The sequence below is a fragment of the Euprymna scolopes genome, chromosome 14 (genome assembly GCF_053919585.1).
Source record: "Euprymna scolopes isolate OS-2025 chromosome 14, ASM5391958v1, whole genome shotgun sequence".
Classification (NCBI taxonomy): domain Eukaryota; kingdom Metazoa; phylum Mollusca; class Cephalopoda; order Sepiida; family Sepiolidae; genus Euprymna; species Euprymna scolopes.
This window is the reverse complement of record NC_136495.1, coordinates 76610892-76638499: the sequence shown is the minus strand read 5'-3', so window position 1 is coordinate 76638499 and position 27608 is coordinate 76610892. Positions and strand designations below refer to the sequence as shown.

Genomic DNA, 27608 nt, shown 5'->3' with positions numbered 1-27608 from the left:
GTTCCATTCGAAACTTTGTCCAAATTCCTGAGTTTGATAGAAACATTCCCAAGTTCAGCAAGGTACACTTGAAGAAGATTGGAGGTTAGATCAACTGAAATGTTGTGAAAATGACAAGATGAGAACAATAGTCTGACAGAATCCAAATAATACGAAAAAATAACATCAACAATTTTGTAAGAAATCTATTTGAGCATTTTACAAAATTTTATTTAGCTTATATTACTTATCGATGCCTATGCAAAGAAGGTACTGTGCTATTTTTTAATAGTATTTTCAAGCTAAATTCAAGTATACGGTATATTTTGTTTATTAAATTGTCAGGTAAAATCACAGAATAATGACAAATCATCCTTACCCACCCCATGTTAAGAATTCCTGAAACATGAAATACAGAAAGGGAAAATCTGTAATTATCTATCACTCTCTCTCTCTAATTATTTACTATAATAACATTATTTCAGCATGGTACCTTCTCTGCATAAATATGAATTTTTGAGATAAGGATTGATAAATTTTCTGACAGCTTTAAAAATGGCAGATTTTCAAGCCTAATAAGGCATTGATAACTATCCTGTACTTTCACCTAACAAACTAATGCAAACATGTAAATAATTGCTGTTTTTTTTAAATATTTTAAAGCACACAAAAAATAGGCAGATATGTAGAATAGTAACTTTTCTTTACCTTTGGTAACATATTTGCTTCTTTTACCATAAAGAATTGCCACACAAAATATTTTTTTCAACACTTTGCGGCTATTTGAAGAAATGAATTTAAAAATAAATATAATTGTGAATTTAGTCATTATTCCAATGTCACACTCAAAAGCTAAGTCGGTTAAATTAAACACGTTATGGCATTAGTGTTATTTCCTAGTTTAGTCACAAAAATATTGTGTATTTGCATTAATCAAAAACATATGTGATCTTTGTGTATGATACTATATGTCATTTGTTCTATTTTTCAACCATTTCTTGTCATTCTGGCTTGATATCATCTTAAATTTTTTTTTTTTTTTTGCTCCATGCAGAAAGTTGAAGATGCTCAAGCACAGTGCGACAAACTGCATAAGGACCTGGAAAAAGTTGCCAAAGAAAGTCACAAAAGGAAAAAATTGTTGATAGCTCAACAGCAGTTGATCCCCAGGACTTCTGGAAACTATCACAAGGTATCTATCTCTCTCTCACTTTCTCTCTATCTCTCTAATTATTTGCTATAATAATTATTAAATACCTACAGACACTAGTGTTTCGTCCTTTTGGGAATCATCAGTGCAGGGTGTCATGATTACCGCTGGTCGGGAGATTCGAACCCAGCGACAAAACCATCTCTGTCTCTATTAGCTAGGAACAAATCCACAAGGTCACCATCAACCGCAAGAAATATCGTTGAAATTTAAACATTTATTTTTAAATGTCTTAACGTCTGGCAGAGTGATCAAATATATATATATATATATATATATATATATATATATATATATATATATAATTCGTATCTCTGTTTATTTGTTTGTTTGTTCACAATTTAATTATTATATACAAAAGGTCCATTATTTTCCTATTTCATTTGTTTCTATATATAGTATGATTCTTGCAAAATATACAATTAAGAGGTAACCTCATTTGCATATTACATGAAGGAAAATCAGTTTTGCTAAATGGCTGTATGTTAGTTACTGTTTATAGCGAGAGAATTGTTTTAAGTGTTTTATTTAAGATTGTTATTTTAAGTTGATTTATATTGATAGTATATTCAATTTATTTTGAATTATTATTACCGACATCGATTTTTTTTTTTTAAACCGGTTTAGTATTATTTCCTCTAGTAAATTTCAGTTTGTGTGTGTGTTCGTATATCCACTAAAAACTTTTGTCAGCCACATCGAACCAGGTCGAAACCAGTATCATCTGAAAGAGTGACCCCTCAGACACATAATGGCTGAGAATTAGAAAAAAAGATTAATTCTGTGATGGTAAACTAGACCATTTCTTCAAGTTGGGTTACTTTTTGTGATGCCATTTTTTGCAAGTCACATATGCGTTTATGTTTATAAACATTATTTTTCAGGGTCATAATGCCATAAGTCATCGCTGTATAGTGGCAAAAGTGTTTAGCACTTACCGATTTCCCTTTCTCTATTTCATGCTTCAGGTCCAAGCCTGTCTATGCGGCTAATTTTTTTTTTTTTGCGGTCGCACAGGTACTCGCTGCTATTTATATTGAAACAAGTTGTTTTGATTGATTTTTTTTTTTTGAGGGGGGAGTCCAAGTTCTAGAAGTGGAAGCCATTTTGAGTTTCAGAACAGTTTCAGATGGTTCGCTGTTACACACAAGTCCTGGGAGGGGACTTGTTTGTAGTAGACAGTTCCACAGAACAAAATATTCTTACCGTGTCGAAACCCGGGAAGGAACATGTGAAATTGCTCCAGAAGACGTTTAATATTTATGAAGCAATTCTGGTTTCTAATTGGTTTGTAGCAGAACGTGAATTAATTTGATTCGTCAGTTCTTAGCAGCATCGTTTATAAATAGAATCGTCCGACTGTGTGGGATCATACCCCATTATTCCTCCAAAATATTGCAACACAAGTTGTCACCCACTTCTTAGGTTCTTTTCGGGAGGAGGGGGTTGCTCAATATCCTTAATGTAACAGCTCTGTCCAAACTAAATTTCATGTCCACCCAGATAACGCCGGGTATCCATGCTAGTATATATATATATATATATATATATATATATATATATATATGAGGTGTCTTAAATAAGTTTCCAGACGTTTTTCATATGGGCACTTTTATTGATGGTACACATATGAAACTCTAGTTTCTTTTGACGTAATCTTCTCTGACTGCAATGCATATGTTTGACCATTCCAACAACTTTTGAAAGGCTCCATTGAAGTCCTTTTGTGTGAGCATGTCAATGACCCTCATCACAGCTTGCATCTCCTCAGTTATCTCATAACAAGAGCCTCTAAGGTTTTCTTTGAGCTTAGGGACTGCGGGATGTGAATTGATCAACTTGACCATCTCATTGCTATCATGACATCTTTTTCTTTGATCTTCTCTGAGCACCCTTGGGAGAAACTTTGTGCAAATCTTCTGCATCTTCTATTCGGCACGAATAGTTGTGTGTACAGTTCTCACACTGACATCAAACTGTGCATTTATTTAGCAATACAGATGGCCATTAAAACGCTTTGGATAATCACAGATTTCAAGGAGTTTCTGCTAAAATAGTCATATTTTAAAAACCAAAGCACTTTAAGTCTTCAAAATACCACCGTTTTGTTCAGAAATGAATATACTTTCAAATGAATTAGTAAATAATAACATACATTATATATTTTTAGAGTTTTAAGCAAATAAAGTGATAAAAATGTGAACATCATAAAACGGCATTTTCGGTAAGATTTTGTAACGACCTCCCCCTGATTTCTAAACATTCGTACCTGTTTCTGTTAAGAATTTTTTAATGAAATTTGGAAATTAGCCAAAAGAGATGTCATTTTTAATAATTTCGAGTGTCCGAAATTCATTTGACCACTCGTTTTTTTGTTGTTAAAAAAAAAGATTTCAAAATGATGAGTATTGAAAAAAATTTTCTTTGGACACTCACTATTAAATAAAACAATCTTTTTACTATGTTTATTCGTTAAAAAGATGATTGAACAGTGTTTTCTCTAGTGGTACGTAGCAATTTAAAAACATAATATCCAAAAAAATCGTTATGAATTTGAATCGAGACTTCTGTAGTATTAGTGATAGTAGCAGCAGCAGCAGCAGCGATAACATGGCGTAAACAAACGTTTGTTTTTGTTGTTTATTCCAAATCGATTTTTTTTTTTTATTGAAAATCTGGTTATAAAAAAAAGTTCTTACATGTTTAGTTAGAGCTATTTTGTTATCAACCATACAAATATTTTTATAAATTAGGTAGTAGTAAATTTTAAAATATTTTAACAAGTGAAAATGTGAAATATGATGTTTTGGTTCACGCACTTCTAATTTTCGTCCCTTAAAAAATGTTTTCAGTGAATTATTATTGAATAGAAACTAATCTACCCAATTATTAAAAAAAAAAAATAAAAAAAAAAAAATAATCAAGATTTAAATATTTGTAGGAGGTGCTCAGTTAAAAAATAACAGTGATAGGAAAAGACATGAAATGTAAGTAAAAATCAAAATAACATTAATTCAAAATTTTTAACAATTTGTCAGCTTTAGAAAAAACTTGTTTCTTTTTTTATATTTAAATAGAATTTAAATACTTGATATTTTTCCAAGCATCATGTTTTCTGTTAGAGGGATGTCACTTTTTTAAATAACATTTATTTTTGTCTGTTTGTCATAATTCTTGTGAAGTTTCACAATGGGTGTCAAACACCCTCTTAAAAAAAACTTGCTTAATTCTATGTCTAATCCTAGGTACGAGTGGCAAGCCTCCTCCTAAAACCTTTAGCCTTAACAATAACGCCAAGTACAAGTGGCAGAGCTCCCCACTAAACAAACTTCCTCTGTGAGCTCATATAACCGTAAAAAAAAAAAAAAAGAAGCATAAAAACATTTAAAGAAAGTGCACATGATTAATCTCCCATAAAAAAAATTGGTCAACTGTCCTAAAACGCGAGGATCGTCTTGAAATGGTGAATTATTTTACATTAATGTGAAACCAACCCTCACTCTAAATTCTAAAATTGTTTTTGTTTTGTTTCTATCAAATCTTCAGGATGTTCACACATAATTTTCCTTAGCCCTATCATTAACCCAAAGTCAGAGTGGCAACCTCCCCACCTTCTCATAATTGCACAAAGACCCTCTTAAAACCACACATAATCGCCTTTTAGAAAACAAACAAAAAAAAAACACTCAGGATTTATCTATCATAGGAAAGGGGGGGGGGTAACTGCCCTAAAACGCTCGAATGATTCAAAATGAGAAATCCGTTTACATTAAATTCTAAAATAATTTTTGTTTATCTTTTATTAAAGTTTTTCAAGTTGTTCACATGCAAATGTCTATAAAGGTAGAATCACATATTTTAGAGAGGTGGTCAGATGGGGAGGGGTAACATAAAGTATTAATCTACAATAATACCAAAGAAATATTGCAATATATTCATTTTTAACCAATCCTAGATTTCGATTTCAGTTTTTGACACATAAAATGCATTACAACTAAACTTTGAGTTCTCTAACTTCTTTTCTTTTAATGGATACATGGCATTTTTAAGCAATCGCAGCATATTTATGTGCATTTACTGCAGATTATTTAGAAACCATTAATTTCTGGAGATTTTCAATAGCATATTCAGATTCCTTGCGCAAAAATACACTTATATGGCAAATTTCATTGCTTAATCTTGTGTTTTAACAAAGATATAACATTTTTACTGAAAAAGTAGTGCAAAAAATGTGACAAAATGCATATTGTCTTAAAGAGGTGAAAATATCCAAACACGCAGGGCATAAAAATAGTCATAACTTCCTGGATTTTAATTGTATTTAAAAAATTTAAAAAGATTCTTTCTTAGCTTATCAAGCTCTTTCTATAGATACCAATATTGAAATATTTTAAGCAATTTAAATGTTTTCATGTGTATTGCTAATTTATTCTCTATAAACACACAATGGTCCTTATCCATGAAATTCTTTATTAGGCCAATCAACTTCTTAGTCCTCCCATACATCTCATCATCCGTCACAGACTTCCTGCCTTCCTTAAATCTCAAAAACTGATGCTCGATTCATGCAAGATGGTTCAAAAGCAGTCTGAAGCATTCCATATGTTTCTATGACATTTTTTCCAAGTTTAAAACAAAATTTTATTGCATATCGTTCTTCTAAAGTATCTCTATGTCCAGATTGCATTTTTGGAATTCACTAGCTGTGACAATCACGTTTAGTCGGGTATTTTCCAATTTCTGCTGTAGCTGTTCATTTAAAACTGAAATCATAAAAATTGGTCAGTCATCTCATAATATGTATAGCAATAACATACTGAATTTTTAAGAGTCTACAACAATTTAAAAAATGCGTGTACAAAAAATGCCAGGAAACTTATTGTAGGCACCTTGTATATCTACTATTATATAAAAGGAACTTTGTATGTGAGTTTGTTCCCTATGGACTCTGAAATGGCTTGGCCAAATTTTTGAAATTTTATACATAGGTACTGGATGTGTCTGGGAGTGTTCTTATGTAGTTTTTGTATCAGAATACGTCTGATAAGTATCAAAAATTGATAATCAAAAAAATTCCATTAAAGAACAAACAGTCCTATTTTGGCTAAAATTAATACTTTTACACAACCTAACATCACAAGTGCATTTGAGAAATTTTATTATGTACAAGCAGAAAAGCCTAGCCTATAAAATCAACTGTAGATTCTTTTATAAGTCAGAGGTGTGTTCAAAATGAATGTTTCTGTTTAGAGCACAATTGAACAATGATACTTGACTTTTGCATTTGAAACTTTATGTGAAGCCATTATTTACAGATATAATTTTATAAAATCAACAATTTATTCAAAAATGATTAATTTCACCAATTTCGATAATAATAAAAGTATGGGAGGGTGGAACATTTCATTCAATCCCGGACAACATCAGGTCTTTTTTTCAGTGTATATATATATATATATATATATATATATATATATATATATATATATATATATCTCTTCTTTGTAAGACCCAAATAGCAATCCATATAGTGATATTTGATTCAGACTGACCTATTTTTTGTTCATCTTTTTATTATGTTATTGTCACAAAAATATTTGGCATCAGTTTTTTGAGTGAAAATGATTATTCTAGTTAAGAAAACTTTTAGAGTAAATGCATGAAATCAAGGGAAATAACTCATTATATGATTACTTCCCATTAATACAAGTTATGTTTTTCCCTTGACTTTTACAAATCATATTGTCAACAATCTGTGTATAAATGAGAAGAAAAAGAATGTCTAGAATATATTTTTATATATAGTGGCTTGAATTAAAGTTTAAAATGCAAAAGTCACATATCATGCTTTAATAGTGCTCTAAACAGAAAAATTTATTTTGAAAACATGGCTGTCATATCAAACAATCTACTGTTTATTTTATATGCCTGGCTTTACTGATTGTGTAGTGATAATGGCTTGAAATTAAGTTTAAGATGAAAAAGTCAAGTATCATGGTTCAATTGTGCTTTAAACAGGAACATTCATTTTGAATGCACACTTGTCATATCAAAGAACCTACTGTTAATTTTATGTCCATTCTTTCAGTTTTTGTAGTAATAAAACTTCTCAAATGCACTTGTGATGTTAGACTGTGTAAGGTGTTAACTTTGGTCAAAATCGCCTGTTCTTCCTTACATCAGATTATTTCGAATTGTGGGATTGTTCTACTGTTCCAGTAGATATCTCACTGCTGATGCAATTCTCTACATATATAAGAGCCAAGTGCATCCAAGGATGGAGTATTGTTTTCACATCTGGGCAGAAACTGCTAGAAGCTGCTTATCCTGCCTTGACAGAGTTCAAAATAGACTTTGTAGCCTAGTGGAGAATGCCCTTTTCTCTTCTCTGGAACCTCTTTCCCACAGAAGAGACATCGCGAGCCTGTCTCTGCTTTATCGTTATTTTCATGGCAAGTGCTCGTCTGAGCTCCAATCTATGGTCCCCCCCTGACCTGACTTTCACAAAAAACACTCGTCTAGCTAAAACCACTATCAGTAATTCCTCCCACTCTTTATCTGTGCTTAAACCTAAACGTAGATTCCATGAACAAAGCTTCTTTCTTAGAACTGCATGCCTGTGGAACTCTGTTCCGTTTTCCTGCTTTCCAACTGATTACAATATGATTGTCTTCAAGTCCAACGTGAACAAATTCTTGATGAGCCATCCCCTAAGTAATCCAATTTACCAGTGGGTCATCAGCTTCTACAATGAGGGTTGATGAGTCATTGCATCTGGTGGATGGTGGCCAACGAGAAAGAAGGATCTGTTTTGCTCACTGGTTGAGCTCTTTCTACTGGTTTACTACAGTTACCAAAAGGGGTTAAAGCAGCTTCTTAAGGGACAGATGAATCAATGCACCCCACCAGCTGATTGGCCGGTGTGTGGCTGAATCACTCAGCAGGGTACAGATTCTTTATGATGTCATAATATAATTAAAGAAAAGTATTGAAAAGATAGAAGAGAAAGAGAGCAAAGATGCATAAAAATCAAATGATTACTATAACATGAAAGAAATGTATATCGAATTACTTGAAAATGTATGATGCCATAAAAGATTAATTTTTGGAAACTTTATAGATAGATGACATGACTTGTAATCTCTTGGGTCATTTAAATGATGACCCATAGAGAAAAGAGAAAGAGGTGAAGGGGAAGAGAGACTAGATAACATATCATTGAGTATACTTTGTTATGACAAGGGAAGGGTGTCACCAGAGGGTGAATGTGATGGCATTTTTCTAGTACCTCAACGTAAACAAAAAACATTAAAAGGTGTCAGAAGTGGGATCAATGTGAAGACAAATTTAAACATTCAATTCAAATGATTTTTATTTAGCAATAGGAAGAAAAATAAATAATTGTTGTGTTGTATTTTTATATGCGTGTGCCAATTTAACATGCAGGAGAAAGATTAAATTGTCCATTGTTTAGCAACACGTGGAAATGTTCTTGAAAACAAAGTCCTGGAAATAAATGCTATGTTTTTAGAACTATGTACGGTTTAAGGCTGTCAGGAAAAGATTTTATAAAAGCTGTTTTCTTGGAGCACTGATTGGACAAAAAATGGACGCCCTGTCACGTGGTATAACCTTGAATTATGTCTGTGCGAAGAGGCATAGATTTACTCTTTATTTTGGCAGAATTTGTGTAGGTGGATAAGACAAATGTATACGTAACTAAAATGATCTTTATCCATCTATTTTAATGTCTCTGATGTGTCGCTACAACTTATAAAATTCTGTGAATCTTTTGTTCTTTAGGTACTTATCCAGTTTACAACCTAATCTCTGGCAACTTTGGATCAGCATCTTCCGGCAGATTATGTAAGCTGTCAGAAGATGCCGAAGTGAAGACTACCAAACAATTCAAAAGGAAGTGTTGCCTAGTTGAAACAACTGACAACAACTTTCCTCATTCCCTGTCTGTGCCCAAGAATTGACCATTTGTGGAATGCATTACTGTTTGTCTGCTTTCCGTCTGACTGTAACATGGTCATTTTCAAGTCTAATGTGAAGAAATTTCTATTGAAACATCCATTTAAATAATCTAGCCTTACCCATGTTCCACCGTGATTGATCTTATCTTACCATCTACCTAATATTCAAGGATAAGGATAAGGGTTAATCCTTATCCTTGAATGGCCTCCTGGCCTTGATAATTAATGACCCTCCAAGTAAAAAAAAAATGGCTTCCTATTTAGAAAACCATTCTTAACCTGGGGAATGGGAGGGGATTTCACGTTAACATAGCAGGTTGAAAATCATTTTCGGTTTCAAAAACTTTCTTGATTTAATGAAGTTCATGCTTTCATTGAAACTGATAGCTGATTGGATAATCACTCAGCATTTTCCGGCTGATTACGTAACCTGCTGAAAGATGTCAATGTGAAGTTGCCAGAGATTGGATCATAAAAATGGATAAGTACTTTGCTAGTATTTATTTTCCTGCGACTGTTACTCCTTCATGATGTTATCAAGTATGTACAGATACAAGATAAAATTATGCTTATTAAAGTACATAGATACATTAAATACTAATCAAACGAACCATGGGTGATCTAGTATGAAACTCAAATTCTGTGGATCTTGCTTGTTATTTTGCTTGCTTATCACTGGTTGCACACTTCAATAAAGAAATCTATATATTTACTTAAAAATGGATGACATAATAAAGGCCAAATGCTAGACAATGACAGGATCCTTAGAAAATGATCGCCAGACCATAGAGGAATAGGTCCATAAATGGATGGTAACATTTAATGCTAGTAAAACTAAGCTGCTCTGCGGCCCTGTTGGTGGGGCATTAGAATACGCTGACTGCCCCCCTGCAGAGGGTAAAAGTCCCTCAATGGGGGTCCTGGATATGACCTTAAACTATATCCAGTGGTGAGGCCCCAGCTTGTGGGCTTTGGGGAGTGTGGAGCCACCCTTTAATTACCATTGCTCCCAGGTCCACTCTAACCCGGAGTGGTAGTACCTGTTAGGGTCCCAACTATGGGTTAAATAGAAACTGACGTGAAAACAACAAATATACTCTATTAAAAAAAATTTTCTTCAAAATCTTTGGATTCGGCATTAACTAACCCGAAAAGGGTTGATATGCCGTAAAACAAAAACAACCAACCAACTAAGCTGCTTTGCTTTAACAATTAGATGAAGCCTTCCCAACCATTGATATCCATGACAAATAACTCCATACATGAGAATTCTTCCTTCAAACTCCTCAGCTTAACATTCACAGAAAATATGAACTGGAACAAATACATTGAGGACAATGCGAAGGCTGCTGCAAAGGAGGTAGATCCCTCTATTGTGCTGGAAGACTACTCACACCTGAAAGTATGCTGTACCTCTACAAAGCCACCATTCACTCATGCATGGAATATTGTTGCCACGTCTGGGCTGGTGGATCTATGGCTAGTCTCTCCCTTGGAAAGGGTCCAAAGAAGTCTCCAATCTAAGAGGCCCCACTTTGTCAACTAATCTCCATTGCCGCAATGTTGCATTCCTGTGCCTGTTTTACAAGTATTTTAATGGAATGTATTCTCACAAACTCATTGCACTTATGCCCCCTCGAAGTACATACCCCTGAAAAACTTGCTTAGCAACAAAATCTCGCCCTTTCATTGTTGAGGTCCCTAAAGTTTTCTACTCTAATAGTTTCTTCTTTCTACTCTAATAATTTCTTCCCTCGGACAGCTAGTTTTTGGAATTCCCTTTCTGCTACCTGCTTCCCTTATTGTACTGAAATGCAGAAGTTTAAATATAATGTAAACCAACATCTTGTTAATCTTTGCTAGATGTGGTCCAAAATAGAGCCCCTTATGCCTTTTTTGGGATGAATGTGAGTAAAAAAAAAGTGTGACATCATAAAGGGTGAATGATAGTTGCCAAAAATGCATGTCTCTTTGAAAACTGGCAACAGTGCTTGTGTAAATTTGTTTCCAGATGTAACTGTTGGCTGCTGCCGCTGCTACTTTATTAACTAGTGATAATGACAATTCCAATATTTTTTCCGATTCTGATACAATTATAGATTCCATACTAAATTCCCAATTCCAATATAATTACTAATTTGATATTAAATTCCTGATTCTAATACAATTACTAATTACTGATTCCGATTCTTTATAAATCTCTAAATATTTAACTATAGAATTGTTATTGTTTCTCGATTACCATAAAAACACATGTTACATGTGCAGATATTTTCTCAAACATAATACATTTCTGAGGATAATCTATAGATTTTAGTTTGACTGATAGTTTAAAATCAATAGCTGTGATTTTAACACTACTACCAACAGTGGAATATTTTGTTTTAAACAAAATTAGAAAAGAATCGTTTTTGGCATTGGAAAATAGGCACACATTTTTCCAATACTGATTCTGATACTCCAAAAAGTTCTGATTTTTCTGATTTCTGATTTGGATTAATCATTCCAACACTATTATCAACCAATGTCAAAGTTAAGAAATTATATATTTATTAATATGCGCATACTAAATTTTATGGGCCTAGTATATATACAAGAAATGTCCCAAAAGTAATGCCTCCTATTTTTTATTCCACCTGAATGGATCAGAGAAGGTTGCAAATTGCATTGTTATTATGACTGAACTTATGACCTGAAAGTTTCATCTCTCTGTTAAAGATATTGACGGTGTGAGATTCTAAGAGAGCAACACTTGTTATGGACATGCATCAGAAGCAGAGATGCATCATCGAATTAATAAAACTTGAATATTATTTTATTATAATTTATAAATAACATATTTGTAATAATTTATATCATTATTTTCATGGCAAGTGCTCATCTGAGCTCCAATCTATGGTCCCCCTTGCCAAACTTTCACAAAACCAATTGTCTAGCTACAAGGATCATCAACAGTTTCCCCCCACTCTTTGTCTATGCCTAAATCTAAACGCAAATTCCATGAATAAAGCTTTTTTCCTAGAACTGGCTGCTTGTGGATCTCTGTTTTACTGGCTTGCTTTCCAGCTAACTACAATGTGGTAATCTTCAAGTCTAATGTAAACAAGTTCTTGTTGAGCCTCCCCCTCCACATTACCCACTTCTACCCCATTTCCACCACTATTTAAACACTGTTGTTTCATTGACTATTGTACACTCATTAACACTTATCCTCGAGTGGCCTTTGGATTATAAGTGATGACTCTCATATAAAAAAAAAAATTTGACTGATCTATCTCTACTAATGCAGAAAATATGCAACAAATTAGATAAATATGGAAAATAGTGTTGCACAATGAATTTATACTATATGAACTGTAAAGATGAATTATGGGAAATTGCTAATAAGCTTTGATTAATGCACTTTACAGAAATAAAAAAAATATCTTTTTAAATATTCATACCTTAAAATACTTCAAACATTTTAAGTGTTACTAGCTGTATATACCCGGTGTTGCCTGATCAAAACATATTGCTGTGCTGAGGGATTAGTCATATACTATTTAAGATGCATTGAATATCCTAACTTGTTCTGAAATGTAACCACATGTTGGATTTAGGAAAGCATAAACCACATCGATCTTGGTCTATGAAAATCAAATGCTAAGTAAGTCTCACTGTTTAAAAGGGAAATAACTCCCATAGCTTAAATAAATAGGTTTATTTTCAGTTACAAATGCAGCTGTTGTCAGCTATTTATAATTGAAAATAAAATAAAGTAAATATAAATTAAATTATAAATAAATTCAAGAAATCAACTTTAAATAATATTTTTTAATAGAACAATTAAACGATCCTATTGCAAGAAACAATAACATCTATCATGAAAAACACTCATCTAGCTGAAATCACTGTCAGTAATTTTCCCCACTCCTTATCTGTGCCTAAATCAAAACATAGATTCCATGAACAAAGCTTCTTTCTTAGAAGTGCATGCTTGTGGAACTCTCTTCCACTTGCCTGTTTCCCACCTGACTACAACTTGGATGTCTTCAAGTCCAACATCCCCTTAAGTAAGACATTTTATCAAATCTCCAATATATTACTTATATATAACATTATTACTATGATACTATCATATTGGTTACTGTACACGCAATAACCCTTATCCCCGAGTGGCTTCCGGGCCTTGATAAGTGGTGACAACCATGTAAAAAAAAAAATGTATTAAAATAGATTTTCTTTAATGTAATATGCAAATGATTTTACTCATTTAATGTAGATTAAATTGGAATAAATAGTATATATAAAGAAATCATAAAAATGTATAAAGTTTGTTTTCAATATGAAAATTTATTTGTGAAACTACATTATTAAATTGTAAATAAAAAAAAAAACAGATGAGAATAAGAGTTTATATATATATATATATATATATATATTGAATTTTATAGTGGGAATTAGACCTGGAGTTTAAAGAGCAAAGTTTATTTTAATGTGTCAATACTTTAAAATAATCTTGCTCATAATACTGTGGATATATAATAAACTCAATAGGTATATTTCTCCTAGAGCTATATTAATATTGATTATAGAGATTAATGATTCTAAATTATGAATCAGTTTCAACAGAAAAAACATCCAGATGATATTACAGAGTCTTAGCTTTGTACGACAGCTAAGTCTCTCTCTCTGTTCAAAATGTTGAAATCCAGCAACAAGCAAGAGCAAGATAGCCAGCAACAAGTTAAACTGCAGACCAGCTTAATGCGGGTACTGGTCTCCTGCTTTATGGTTTTTTAAATCAGAAATTTGCTTCTCCTAGAAAGGTTGGCTTCACCACGGCTTACAGGAGCCCTCTCCACCCCAACACATACATACACACAAACACACATGGTGCTAGTTGGCCGTTGACCCCGAAAAAGGGTTCATTCGCCCTTTGGCCCGCAGTGTGTCAGGTCATGTCATATGCTTCTGGTACCATGTAACCCAGTACTACCTGCCTCATAGTCGGGTCACCGGCGACTAAACTGGTTCCCCCACCAGACTTGTTTGGTGAGGAGGGTAGCTAGTCTCCCTGAAGGATTAAAAACAAGACCTTCCAAAGGGTGAACATACATACATACATGCATACAAACCAACGATTAAGATTTATATTATTGATTAAAAGAAACAAGAAAGTAGAGTTATTCCTATAAATAGTAATCAAATTGATTAAAATATATTAATATAATGACTAATTATTTAGTAATATTTTAATAGTTTTGATAATGCTGACATGTGTTATGATGCTAATTATGTTTTTCTACTTCTGCATACAGTGTAGGTATTGTCCGAAATCGTTTTTTAACGAACCCTACCTTCAAAAACATGTAAGTAGACGTCATGCAGATGTTGCAGAGCCAATAAGTACGCAAGTTGCAGATGTGGACACCAGCAGTGGCCATGGAAGTGGAAGCAGGAGCAGCATGCCTGTCGCAGCAACAAACGTCGTCTCTGATCTGGAGATCAAACTCAAAGCCATGAAAGATGACTTAAGCATTGTGAAAGAAAGAGAATCCCAAAAACAGGTACGCAGGTTTTTTTGAAAATCTTCTAAGAAATTTGACATAATGTAGAAACAATTGGAAAAATAGGAAAGAGATCATATGATGCAGTTTTATAGATTGTCTTTATTATTGAAAGACTTCATATGAAAATAATAAACATTTTTTGTTTTGAAATTTACAAAAATGACATGCACATTAAATAAAGAAAAAGAGAAAAATAAAATTTCTAATGCTTCTGCATTTACCGACCTGTGATTTCCACAAAGTTTGTTCGGGCTCGCTCAGCAGCTGACAGAAATACCCGGAAAAGGTCAGCCAAACGTTCTTCAATTTTCAACAAATGCGCTGTCTGTTTTAATTAATATGAGTTCATGAAGGCTACTTTTTTATAAATTGGAAGGAATAAAAAATGAATTTTAATTGTGCAAGTTAGTGTTAGGGTTACGGGTATAAGGTTGGTTAGATACATGTTTATAATTTTATTTATTGTATTTTTATGTTTTTCTTTTTTATCATTATAATTTTGTAACGGCTTAACATTTTGCGATTGGCTGCTTCTGATTATTTCCATCAGTGGCCGAGCACCCCCAAGAAACTTTGTGGTAAGCATGAGTCGGTAAATGCAGAAGTATCTCATTTCTTTCCCTTCAATACTTCCATAGTTTTAATGTTTCTTTTTCTTTTGTCAATCGTTTTTCCTTAATTTTTGATGCAGATTTGTTTACTGCTTCTCTTTATGTTTTTACCATTGTTTCATTTCCGGTTTTCTCTTCAATAAATAAATAAAAAGAAAAAAAATAATGTTTTCTAAACTGACAATATTTCCATCCTCCATCTTTCTGCAGACATTATGTCACTTTTTCGACAATTTACAGAATGTTTTTTTACCTCTTTTTCTTGTCTGTTTTCTTATTATTCCTCTTTTCTTTTTTAATCCTTTTCTTACCATGTCATTTGGTAAATTTCAAAATAAGCTTTTTCCCCCATTTTTTCATCTTATTTTTAATGAAGTAAACTTTTTTTTTCTTTTTTTTTTTACATAGGCGTCACCACTTATAAAGGCCGATAGGCCACTTAAAGATAAGGGTTAAAGAGTGTAGAGTAGTCAAAAGGACAATATAGTAATCAGTAGTAATGGAAGTTCGGTAAATTTGTTAACTTAAGTGGAACGGCTCATCAGAAACTTGTTCACGTTGGACTTGAAGACAACCATATTATAGACAACTGGAAAGCAGGAAAACGGAAGACTATTCCACAGGCGTGCAGTTCTAAGAAAGAAGCTTTGATCATGGAATCTATGTTTAGGTTTATGCACATATAAAGAGTGGGGGGTGAATTATTGATAATGTTTTCAGCTAGTCTAGTGTTTCTTGTGAAAGTTTGGCGAGGGGGGGGGGACCATAGATTGAAGCTCAGTTGAACACTTTCCATGAAAATAACGATAAAGCAGAGACAAACTCGCAACATCTCTTCTGTGAGATAGAGGTTGCAGCAAAGAGAAAAGGACATCTCCCACCAGGCCACGAAGTCTATTTTGAACCCTATCAAGGCAGAACAAGTCTTTTCTAGCAGCTCCTGCCCATATGTGGCAACAGTATTCCATCCTTGGACGTATCTGGCTCTTATATAGATAGAGAATTGTATCAGCAGTCAGATATCTACTGGATCGATAGAAGGATCCAACGATTTTTCCAGCGGCTTTGGCAACAGATTTGATATACGTATTCCATTTAAGATCAGGAGTAAAGGTCAAGCCCAGAAGCCTGTCAAAACTTGAGGCCTCCCCAAGACGAGAGCCATTCATTTTAATTGATGCCAGATGGGGATCAGAACGTTGATGATGTAAAGATAGAAGCTTGGTTTTAGATGCATTAAAAGTAACCAGCTACTCCTTTCCCCAAGTAGTCCTTTCCTTTGTACAAGGTGATCAAGATCAGAGGAGAGAGAATCGGAGAGAACTTGGTTGTTTACTGTCTTAGATGTGCTACCATAGATGGTAGTGTCATCAGCAAAAATGTCTACGAATGATGTAAGGATGTGATTTGGAAGATCATTAATGTAGATCAGGAAAAGAGTTGGGCCCAGGATGGAACCCTGAGGGACTCCAGCATTTATACTGTGAGCTTCTGATTTTTGCCCATCAACTACTACTCTTATGAACCTATCAGAGAGAAATGATAATTGAGAAGACATTTCCAGCTATACGATAGCTGGAGATCTTGTGAAGTAAACCTTTATGCCATATCCTATCAAAGGCCTTTGAAATGTCAAGAGCAATTGCCCTAGAAAGGTTGCCTCTGTCGAGAGATTCGCTAATCCTATGTGATATAACTGTAAGCACATCTGCTGTAGATCTAGCAGAACGGAAACCATATTGTGTGTCACTAAGAGAGGATGAACGATCACCTGAATTCTTAAATACAGGGCATACTGATGAGATTTTCCAGGATGATGGGAAGCAATTTTCCTTAAGACAACATTTAAACAGTTTTGTAAGTATGGGTGCTAGTTCTGGTTGAAGTTTTTTGAGTACTATAATTGGAATACCGTCAAGGCCGGTTGCTTTACTGGAATCAAGGTTTTTTTATTAGCTTGGCAACATCACATACAGATATTTGTATATCACATAGTGTGTTTTCTGATACAGGAGGAAATATTGGGGGTTGGCGGCCTTGGTCGCAAAAGGTAGAATTGGCTGCAAAGTTCTTGGCAAAGAGTTTGGCTTTGTCTGATGCTGACGAGATTAACTCAGGTCCATTGATGATAGTTGGGATAGAGCACACGCTTCTGTTCAGGATTCTGTTTGCAATTTGCCAAAACTGGTGGGAACCAAGCCGCTGCTCAGCTACTTTGGACTTGACGGACTGAGCATACAACTCTCTTTCGTTCTTTATTATTTTCTTACAATGGTTGCTGGCAGTACTGAAAGCGGCTTTAGTTTCCATACATCTATTACGTTGGAAGCAGTGGAAAAAGTGATTTCTGTGCGCAATAGCAGCAGCACATTCTGGAGAAAACCATGGCTGGCTGTTAGGTTTTTACTGGAACTGATAATATATGTATGTATCTCTATGTACAGGATTCACTCCAAAACTAATTAGCCGATCATTATGAATTTTATAAATATAGAAAAGATATACACATACCTAACTTATATATATAAATAAATAAATGACAAAACGTCTACATTTCAAATTCCAAAATGTTGTTCATCTTACCATTTATTTATTTCAGTTTGTTAAAATGTTCAATTTTTGACACCACCTGTTTTATAGCGCAGAAACATTCATATAATTATCATGTAAATTTTTTAATATTTTTCATCTTGACTCCTCAGAAGTATAAGAACTCATTAACTTTAAAAATAAAATGAAAAAAAATTTGAACATGATTCTATAAATTTGAAAAAATCTGAAGATTAGTTGCATCGGGCTTTAATATGTATGAAACAGACTCCTTGCATTCCTTGAATCTCTTAAGCCACTCCAGAACTGATTTTAAAGCAGAACTTTATTGCATATTGTTGTTCTAAAATATCCTCACAACCTGATTGTGTTTTGAAATTCACCAGCTGTGACAATCAGGCTTTAGTAGAGTGTATTCCAATTCCTGCTGTAGCTGTTCATTTGAACCTGAAATCATAATAATTGGTAAGTCATCTTGTAAGATGTATAGCAATAACATACTGTATTTTGAGGAGTCTATGACACTTTTAAATGCGTGTACAAAAAATGTCCGGGAACTTATTTAAGGTACACACACACACACACATATATATATATATATATATATATATATATATATATATATATGGCTTCACTCCTAAACTAATTAACCGATCATTATGAATCATGGAATACAGTTGCTAGGCGTAAGATTTTAAAATGTGGGCTATATTTAGTTTAATTTAGTTTTATGCAAAGGAGTAAAAGGGAGGTGAAAACTCTTGGAAAAATTCAGATACCTCCTATTTTTTTCTAAAATTTTAACAATAGGTATTAGGCACTAATCAATATTTTCCAATTTCTAGTTTCTTTGGAGTATTTAAAAGGATTTTTAAAGGACATAATATAGGCAAAAACCATTTTAAAATTCAGTATGTATCGGATTTGGATTGAATTTGATCCATAGCTGTAACGTGGTCGTTACATGTCCACACTCGAGACTCACAAGTATGCAGACAGTTGCAATAAAAAAAAGCCAATGAAAGAATTCGACTTACTTTTTTTCAGTTGAAACAACAGACATTTATTTACAGGTACTTCAAGAATAATGCCCCCCCCCCGTCTGTTGTTCAAACGTCTGCTCGTACTCCAGTGTACTTTACAAGACTCTGCCATATTGATCACATGGTACTCTGTCTTTGTCCAGCCATGTTGAGGACATGTCTTTTCCTGTTGCTCTTGACCCACATGTGTAACACGTCTATCTCTGTCCTTTTTCGGGTCACGCTTTTCTTTTTTATAATCCTTTTCTTTTCTTCTTCCTCGTTGTGACATCAACTTGCACATAGCTCAGTCATTTGCATACAACTGTTGCTGTTATACGCACGTCCACACTCTGTTACAATAACCATTAGGCACCGATCAAGAAAGATTCTCCAAATTTCAAATTTTTAATAAAATTTCTTAAGCATCAAGACATTTTCTAGAATCAAAATCATGTAATTGATTTTGATCAAAATGAGAATAAGAAAGGTCTCATGCTCCAGTTTAAGTTCCACCTAGAAGCCATGATAAAGGTTCATGGTGGCCAGAGAATGAGTTGGCTGAAATGTGGTGAAAAGATTATGAAGATGAGAATAACAGTCCGCAAAAAAAAAAATGAATGTAGAAATTATAAAGCTTCATCTCAAAAGATTTAAAAAATAAACATAAAAAAATAATGAGTGAGCTCTAATTGGTCAAAGATTTTCCAATGAATTCACTTTAAACTTTCCAAATATGTAAATTATTGGCCTATATATGACATTTTTCTTTATTTTCCAAAAAGTGCCAAATTTGTCTTGAATTCCCTGTCAGTCCCAGAAGAAATATTTCTGACTAAACAATCAGCAAGTATTCATTCTTTTTGTAGACTGCTATCCTCGTCTTCATAGTTGTTGTTGTTGTTTCACCACGTCTTGGCCAACTCATCCTCTGGCCTCCTTCAGGTGATTAAGAATACAGGGGCCTGTGGGACAGTGGATAGAGGTGTTGAGTATTTATGGTTCCAGGTAAGCATTGTCTGCAAATAGCAGTTTCATTCCTATCCAAGCAAGCCAGAGGATTAGTTGGCCAAAACATGGTGAGACAACAACTATGGAAAGCAGTAATTACTGGGAGTACAGTTACAGGACTCAGCAGTCCAATCCCGCTATGGTTAATAACCTGAAGAAGGCCAGAGGATGAGTTGGCTGAAACTTGGTGAAACGACAACAACTATGAAGATGAGGATAACAGTACGCAAAAAAAATGAATGCACAAATTATGATTCAAAAAACTAAAAACCAAAAAAATAATCAGCAAGTATTACAGAAGACTTTTGAATTATATTTTGGTTATTATTTATTTTAGTTGACTTTCAAGACCATCTAGGACTTATTGAGGCCGACATGCACATGTTTTCTTTAATTGTTCTGTTAGTATTTGTGTCAGTTTCATGCATGGTAAAGAATTATAAACAAGAACGATTAGAAAATAAATAAAAAAACTTATGTTAATTTTCATCAATGTCTGAATTAATTTTTCTTTTTCTTATTTAAGGCTGAAATCGAAAATTTAAAGAAATTATTTGAAGAACAAAACAACCAACACGAAGCTGATCTTATCGATTTACGGCGGAAGCTAAGTATGTTTGCCATTATTGTTGTTCCTTTTTCTGATTTTCTTTTCCTTGTTCATTCACTAATGCCAAGACTGCTTCCCTCTCTACATAGCTTGCTTTATGTTTGGGGAATTGTTTTTACTTATCCTGAGACGCGTGTTCTACTAGTAATATATAAAGTTATCTTGTTGGATTTGTATTGTTAAACTTAGATAGCAATACATTTGACTAACGATTTCTCCATTTTTTACCCTTACAGCGTACTATTTACTCAAAAAGTAAAATTTTTTTCAGTTTTACTCGTATCTTGGAAATTGATTTGACGGCAACCGATACAAAAAATAAATAAAAAAAGAAAGAAAGAATAATAAAACAGACAAAAGAAAAGCCTCGCCAAATAGTCACAAACATTTCTTTTCTCATGTGATGAAGAGATTTTATTTTCGAAAATTCAGGATATCAACACCTACCATCTTGTACGACACATTGTGTTGGTAAATGAACATAATGTAATTGAAAATTATTGAAAATTCTTTCTAATATTGTCATTATTCTTATATCACATTGTCATAACCTTCAAACACAACTCCTAATTTTGTTTACCTAAATTGAATAAAATTATATCCTGCTATTTTTATTAAGCACTATGAACAATTTCATTTAAATTAAATTACTTTTGGATATTTTAAACCTGGAATAAACATTTTATGTACATCCATTCCTTGACAAGAATATAAGTGCAATATTCTACAGCCGGGTAGCAACATCATAGACTTGATTGCTCGATCTATTCAATATTGGGGCCCTATGCTTGTAAGTAAAGATTTTATTAACTTGTATGAATTTTGCAAGGGTTACATAATACATGTCAGGATAACCTGGCAGCAAATAGAAATATATCCAGTTGTAACTGACATAATTGAAGAGGAGGGAGTCAAAGGTTAGCTCCCTAGACAAAATGTGTTAGAAATGCAGGTGTTAAAATATAGGAGGTGATGAAATCACATCTTTGAGGAGAGAAATGAAAGGATTTTTAAAAATCAGTTTGAATCAGGAAGCGGGACAGATAAGATTTGCCCGACAATGTAGAAATTTAAGTGAATGTTTCGTCGAGACTCTGCCTGTATGTCGCCGTCGTCATAATAAGACTAAATTAGAAAAACAAGTTAGGAAGTAAGAAATATATTATGTGGTCTCTTCCCCAAACAGTAAACTCTCTAAATAAAACCTTTAAAACCTCAGCAAGTCTCCATTGTGTTTTCATGCACGAGTAGATTCGTTATAGATTCAAGATTAACAACCATGAAGGGGTTATGGCCCAGGGATGGAAAATCAATGAAAATGAAAACTAACAACCATGCATGTATGTACAAAAGAAATTTTATTTGATACTAGCCCGGGTGCCTGGCTTTGCCCGGGTGTTTGAAGGTGTGTGTTGAGCAAAAAAAAGTTGTATTAGGCAGGCAGGTTCAAACCCGTGACGCGAAGGCGGAAAAGAAAGTGGAGGTGTGTAATAGTGTTGGTTGAGCAAAAAAAAAAAAAAAAAAAGAAAGGAAAATTGCGAGCGGAAAAAAAACAAAAAAACTATAGGAGTAAAAAGCAGGCTTGAACCCATAATGCACCAGAGGAAAAAGAGGTGAAAAAAAAACAAACTGTCTTACCGATGTACTTACCATGGTTGTGATCGAAATAATGCCTGTCATGGGAGTGAGGGTTGAATGACTTGCAAAAAATGTCAGCGAAAAAAATGACCCTCCTTGAAGAAAAGTGCCCAGTTGAGGATGAAGAATATTATGGACTAGCCTGAGTGCCCAGTGTTGCTCGGGTGTCTGGAGGTGTGTGTTGAGCAAAAAAAAAAAAAAAAAAAGTGGTAGTAGGCAGGCAGGTTTGAACCCATACCGTGAAAGAGGAAAAGAATGTGGAAAAAAAAGTGATGTCTTTGCTGTTGCACCCATCGCCAAACCAGTAGTGATGTAGATATAAATTAAGGCTAGACAATCGAAAAAAGGGGATGACTTTTGAAAATATCAGCGAAAAAAGCGACCTGTCTTTGTGGAAAAGTGCCCAGTTGAGGGTGAAGGATTTAATGTTTTGGGCCAATTTTTCTATATTTGTTGTTCGAAGGGTCAAGCTTCAAAATGATACTGATCTTGTGAAAATCTGTTGCCTCTGTTGAAAGTTTTAGGCAGACATACAAACATACATACATGCATTTAAATAGACAGGTGAGATTTATATTATAGACTAGCGGGAGTGCCTGGCGTTGTCCGGGTGTTTGTAGGTGTAAAAGAAAAAAAAAACGTTTTTGTAGGGAGGTAGGCTCGAACCCAAAGCCTTGAGACTAAGAGGGGGAAAAAACAGTCTGACACGTTACCCCAATGCTAAGTGGGCAGAGAAGTGAGAACAGGTGAAATTAAACATTTAAAAAACAGGGGATTAAATGAACGTGAACGTTTTCTTGGTCAAACATCATGCCATAGTAGTAGTAGTAGAGAAAATGAAATCACAGAACGAATTCTGTAACATAAAATTGCTGAAATAAAAAATACAGACGATGTCGTTTCATAAATCGGGCATATTATAATCTAGGGAGTATATAAAAAGTTTTAACAAACAGTGACCCCCCCTTTGCTTCTCCGAGCACCCCCCCCTCTCCAAACGCCTTTGGCAGACATACGAAAAAAATGCACACACACAAACACACACACACACATTTTCACTTTTATCCCAGTGTTGCCCAGGTGTTTGGAGGTGTTTATGTTGGGTGGGGGGGGGGGGTAGATCAAAAACAAAATGGGCGAAGTAGTAACCCTATTTAAAATATAAAAGAAAAAACATTGCTTGGGTGTTTGGAGGTGTAAAAGAAAAAAAAGTTTTGGTAGGGAGGTAGGCTTGAACCTGAAGCCTTGAGGCTAAGGTGGAAAAAACAGTCTGACACGTTACCCAGATGCTAAAGAGACTGAGAAATGACAAAATTAAACGTTTAAAAAATACAGCAGGTGGAAACTAACGTCAACATTTTCTAGGTCAAACATCATGCCATAGTAGTAGTAGAAAAAGAAAATGAAGGAACCATTTTTTTGCTAGCTCTCCCTGTAGAAAAACGACTCGTTGAAGGTGAAGGAATTAATGTTTTTAGCTAATTTTTCGATATTTGTCGTCCGAAGGTTCGAGCTTCAAAATGATACCGATCTGGTGAAAATCCGTCGCCTGTGTGGAAAGTTTTTGTGAGATACACACACACACACACACACACACACACACACTAACACACATTTTGCCTTTTATATATATAGAAGATTATTATTTTGATGCAGTTACTTCCCCGAGTTCATGTTGTGTATTTATGTATATCTGATGGTTTTTTCCTAATTTTTAGATATGTTACTAATTTCGACATGACAATCAAGTTGATACCATTAGTTTTAATTGAAATTCATTATTTCGATTTTTGAATTTCACTATTATGGCAAAAAACCACAGATTTTTAAAAATTTTCTGTCAATTTTATTAAAACATTCTACCATGACATTTACTAGATTTATAAAATAAGATGACTATTATTGTATGAACTTATATTTTGGGCTGGTGAATCTCTTTATGATTTGAGGGTTCTTGATAAGGTTCAATAGTTTATCTGTAATTTGATTGACTCCAACTCTTTCTTCTTGTCTGTACGCTATCTCTCAATGATATGATGTTGCTAGTCTTAGTCTTTTCTATAAATACTATAACATGTATTCTTCATAATTGTTTAATCTATTCTCTGCTTCCTTTGTTGCAGCTCCTTTGACTTGTTGATCTAGTGATTTTCACCAATTCAGTGTTTTTATACTTTGTTATAATAAGGAATATGACAACAGCATATTCTTTTCATTGTTTTGACTCTCGAGTATATATCCGACACAATTAGACACAATTAATCAACCGAGAACCACATCACTCTACATAAAAACATATAAGATATCAATGGATATATATCTGAACATCAAATCAAGGAAAAGAATATGCTGCTGTCATAGTTAATACAGTTTCCTATTCCAGTAGCTTATTTCTAAGGATTGTGGGTTTGTGGAACTATCTTCCTTCTGACTGTTTTCCTCCTAGCTATAGCCTTAATCTTTTGAAGACTAAGGTTAATAGGCATCTCTTATTTTTGTGCTAATTATCTGTTGTTCTTTTTAGCTTCTTACATTAAGTGGCTTCCTGTCTTGTCAGGAGTGATTTCCATTAAAAAAAAATCAATGTTGTGTTTTCTTCAACTTTTGATTTAATTTGTATACAGTTTTACATTTTTTTCTCTTTCAGTCAAGCAATCCAACCTTGGCTCCATCTGTGACGATGATGATGATGTTGACAATCACCGTATTGCAACTAAATCAGTAAAAAAAGTTGAGATTCATCCTGCAGTGGAATCCATAAAAGCTGCTGAATCTCCCAAGCTGGAGCACAAAACAAGGAAATCCAAAGTATCTGAACCGATATTGGAAAAGAAGGTCATTTGTGTTTGGAAAATTTTTTGTTCAATCTTATCTTTTGTTATAACTCCTTAAATTACACAACTCTTAATTATATTACTGTTAACACAGTGAGAAATTGCCGTAACTATACACGGAACCAGAGTCAGTGCTTTAGAATTATAAATGAACTAGATTTTTTAACCGTTTAAAAAATGAGGGAAAAAGTTATAACCCATTGACTTAGAATGAGTGCTTTATGCCAAATTGATGGTTGAATAGTGTAACATTTGTGCTCATTTTTGCATTAAATACTTGTCACTATTAATCCCTAGCTGTACATTCATTGGATGTTATAATACTTAGTTTGCAACACCTTATCATAACAAAGGTCCATACAACATTTCAGCTAGATCAGCACAATGGTTTCTAACAAAAGTTCTAGAATAAATGTGGTATTGTGGTGACTAATCCATAACTGTGCATCAAACAGATACCATAATACTTAATTCACTGCACCTTATCATAACAAAGACAGATCAGCCCAGATAAAGAAGTTTTAATTTTATAAAAAAATAATTTTTAAGTGATTAATGGGAGTTCGTAGGCATTACTACACAAATCTAGTAGCCTTGAAGATGAGTTATCTCCCTTTGTTTCTTGACAAATTTTTTTTTTTTAATAGTGGGCAAGACAGTCGCATCTCGGACACTCATTTTTTTATTTGAAAATAAAACTACTTGATCAATTTACGTGATTTTTGGTATATAATATTTTCGTTTTGCCATATGTATGTACATCAGATCTTTCTTTTTGTTTTTTTAATATAGGGTGAATTCTGGACAAGAACCAATTCCTCTTATAAGGAAGAGTTTTGAATCACAATTTTTAGTTTATTCTTTGTTTATTATATGCGGACTAAATAAATTATATGTTTAGCAACATTATCCATGCAAACAATAGCTTCAACTACGATACTATGAACCTCCTCTTCCACAAAATGTTAGGAAATGATTAAAAAAAAAGGAAAATCTAAAATAAAATGTTGAAATAGGCTGGCTAGCAGAACAACGGTATAAGAAAAAAGGTTAGTAAGAAGACAATGGAGTGGAAGTTTTTCACCAAGGCACACAAAAGAAATCTGAAGTAGGATTGTTAATCAAGGTGAAGTAGTAATGGGAATAAAAGACCAGACATTGAGGTCAATATGTTCAGAGATAGTTTATAGACAGTTTTAGGAGTAGGAGTAAGTTTTGCGACAGTTTGAGACACAGTTGAGAACGGATTCCAGTTTGGAACATTTGCTCGGAGATCACGTGAGAGAGATCAGAAAGATTGGAGTCAAAGCTGAGCAAGAGTAGATCGGGCTGAGAAGAAAAACGCTGGGGTCCAACGTAACTAGACAGCTAGTGTTAGACAATGTTTGGGGTTCCTTTTTCTACGCTCTGTGATGGTGTCACACACACATACAAAACTCAACTGAGTTATATCAAGTACTTGTTTTGTTTTTTTCTTTTTATAGCATGACCATGAAGGTGATAATCGGGTCCCATGATCACAAAAGCAGTTTAATGCATACCATATTTTAATCTATATAAATAAAAGATTAGATGTATGTCTGTGTGTAAATATTTGACCAACAAACTCTTAAACTACTGGTCACATAACATGGAAATCACCAGGAAATAGTAATCATTCACCAAGGACGGTTTATAACAAGTAAAATCTTTGTTTGGATGGATGAATAATGTATACAGAAATATGTCAGCAAGTTGAAATGCAAATCGTTCATTGCAACTTGCTGACATATTTCTATTACTTTTGTGCATGTGCAAAGTCATTCATAGCTTGAAATGGTTTAATTTTAAATCTTTCTCATCTATTTGTCGATAGCTCAAACAGTAGGGAATACAGCTGAAATGCTAAATATTTCAGTTTTGATTCTAGCTGATGGCACTCAAATCATTGAAATGAAATTTTGAAATCAGTACTATATATTAGGTACAATATAATATTCAATAAAGAATTGACTCTAATAATAAATACCAAATCTGCATGAATTAAGATCGACGGGGAAAAATCGGGCACTCCCTATTGGTGTCAAAATAAAAGGCAAACTAAATTTACATTTCGGTTGATTTATGTAGAGATTTGATTTGTTTAATTTGTGTTGACATTTATGCTGTCTTCCATTGTTGGGTATAAAAAAAACATTTTTGAAGGCCATGTCAGCAGATGATATTCATGAGCAGCTCAGACCGATCTGAATTGGGAGCACTGATGCCCAAAAATGAATCCACTGTAAGCTACTACTACTACTACTACTGCACTTTTATCACCACTTGTTCCCCAAGTTTAAGAGTTGGATGTTTGGGTTGTCACCTTGGTTGAATGGCTTCTCTCTGCAATTCAATCTATTGTTAATGCTTCTGTTAACTTATAATGTTTCAGATTTTGTTTGATGTTATCACTCCACTTCTTCCTAGGTTGATATCTTGGACAGGCTCCAGGAACATCAAAACTAATTATTCTTCTTGGCCATTTGTCAACTGCCATGCATTGAATGCAATCAAACCATCTCAGTCTATTCTAGCGTAGGGTGTCATTTACTGAATTAAGATCAGGCCTGGATCTCAGCTCATTGAGAGGG

The 27608-nt window shown here is 33.8% G+C and overlaps 1 protein-coding gene across 4 annotated transcripts in view; it reads left to right on the top strand.

The window, feature by feature from the left end:
- Window positions 1-27608, top strand: part of LOC145293104 (uncharacterized) — a 121886-nt gene that overhangs the window by 35106 nt on the left and 59172 nt on the right. For all 4 annotated transcript variants that reach the window (XR_013869666.1, XR_013869664.1, XR_013869665.1 and 1 more), the window contains exons 5-8: window positions 1034-1171; window positions 14469-14717; window positions 20441-20525; window positions 24810-24997. Coding sequence is in view for 1 of the 4 variants with exons in the window: in XM_080139481.1 (XP_079995607.1) it covers window positions 1034-1171; window positions 14469-14717; window positions 20441-20525; window positions 24810-24997 (660 nt within the window). In the remaining 3 variants the exon portion in view is untranslated. The remainder of the gene's footprint in view (window positions 1-1033; window positions 1172-14468; window positions 14718-20440; window positions 20526-24809; window positions 24998-27608) is intronic.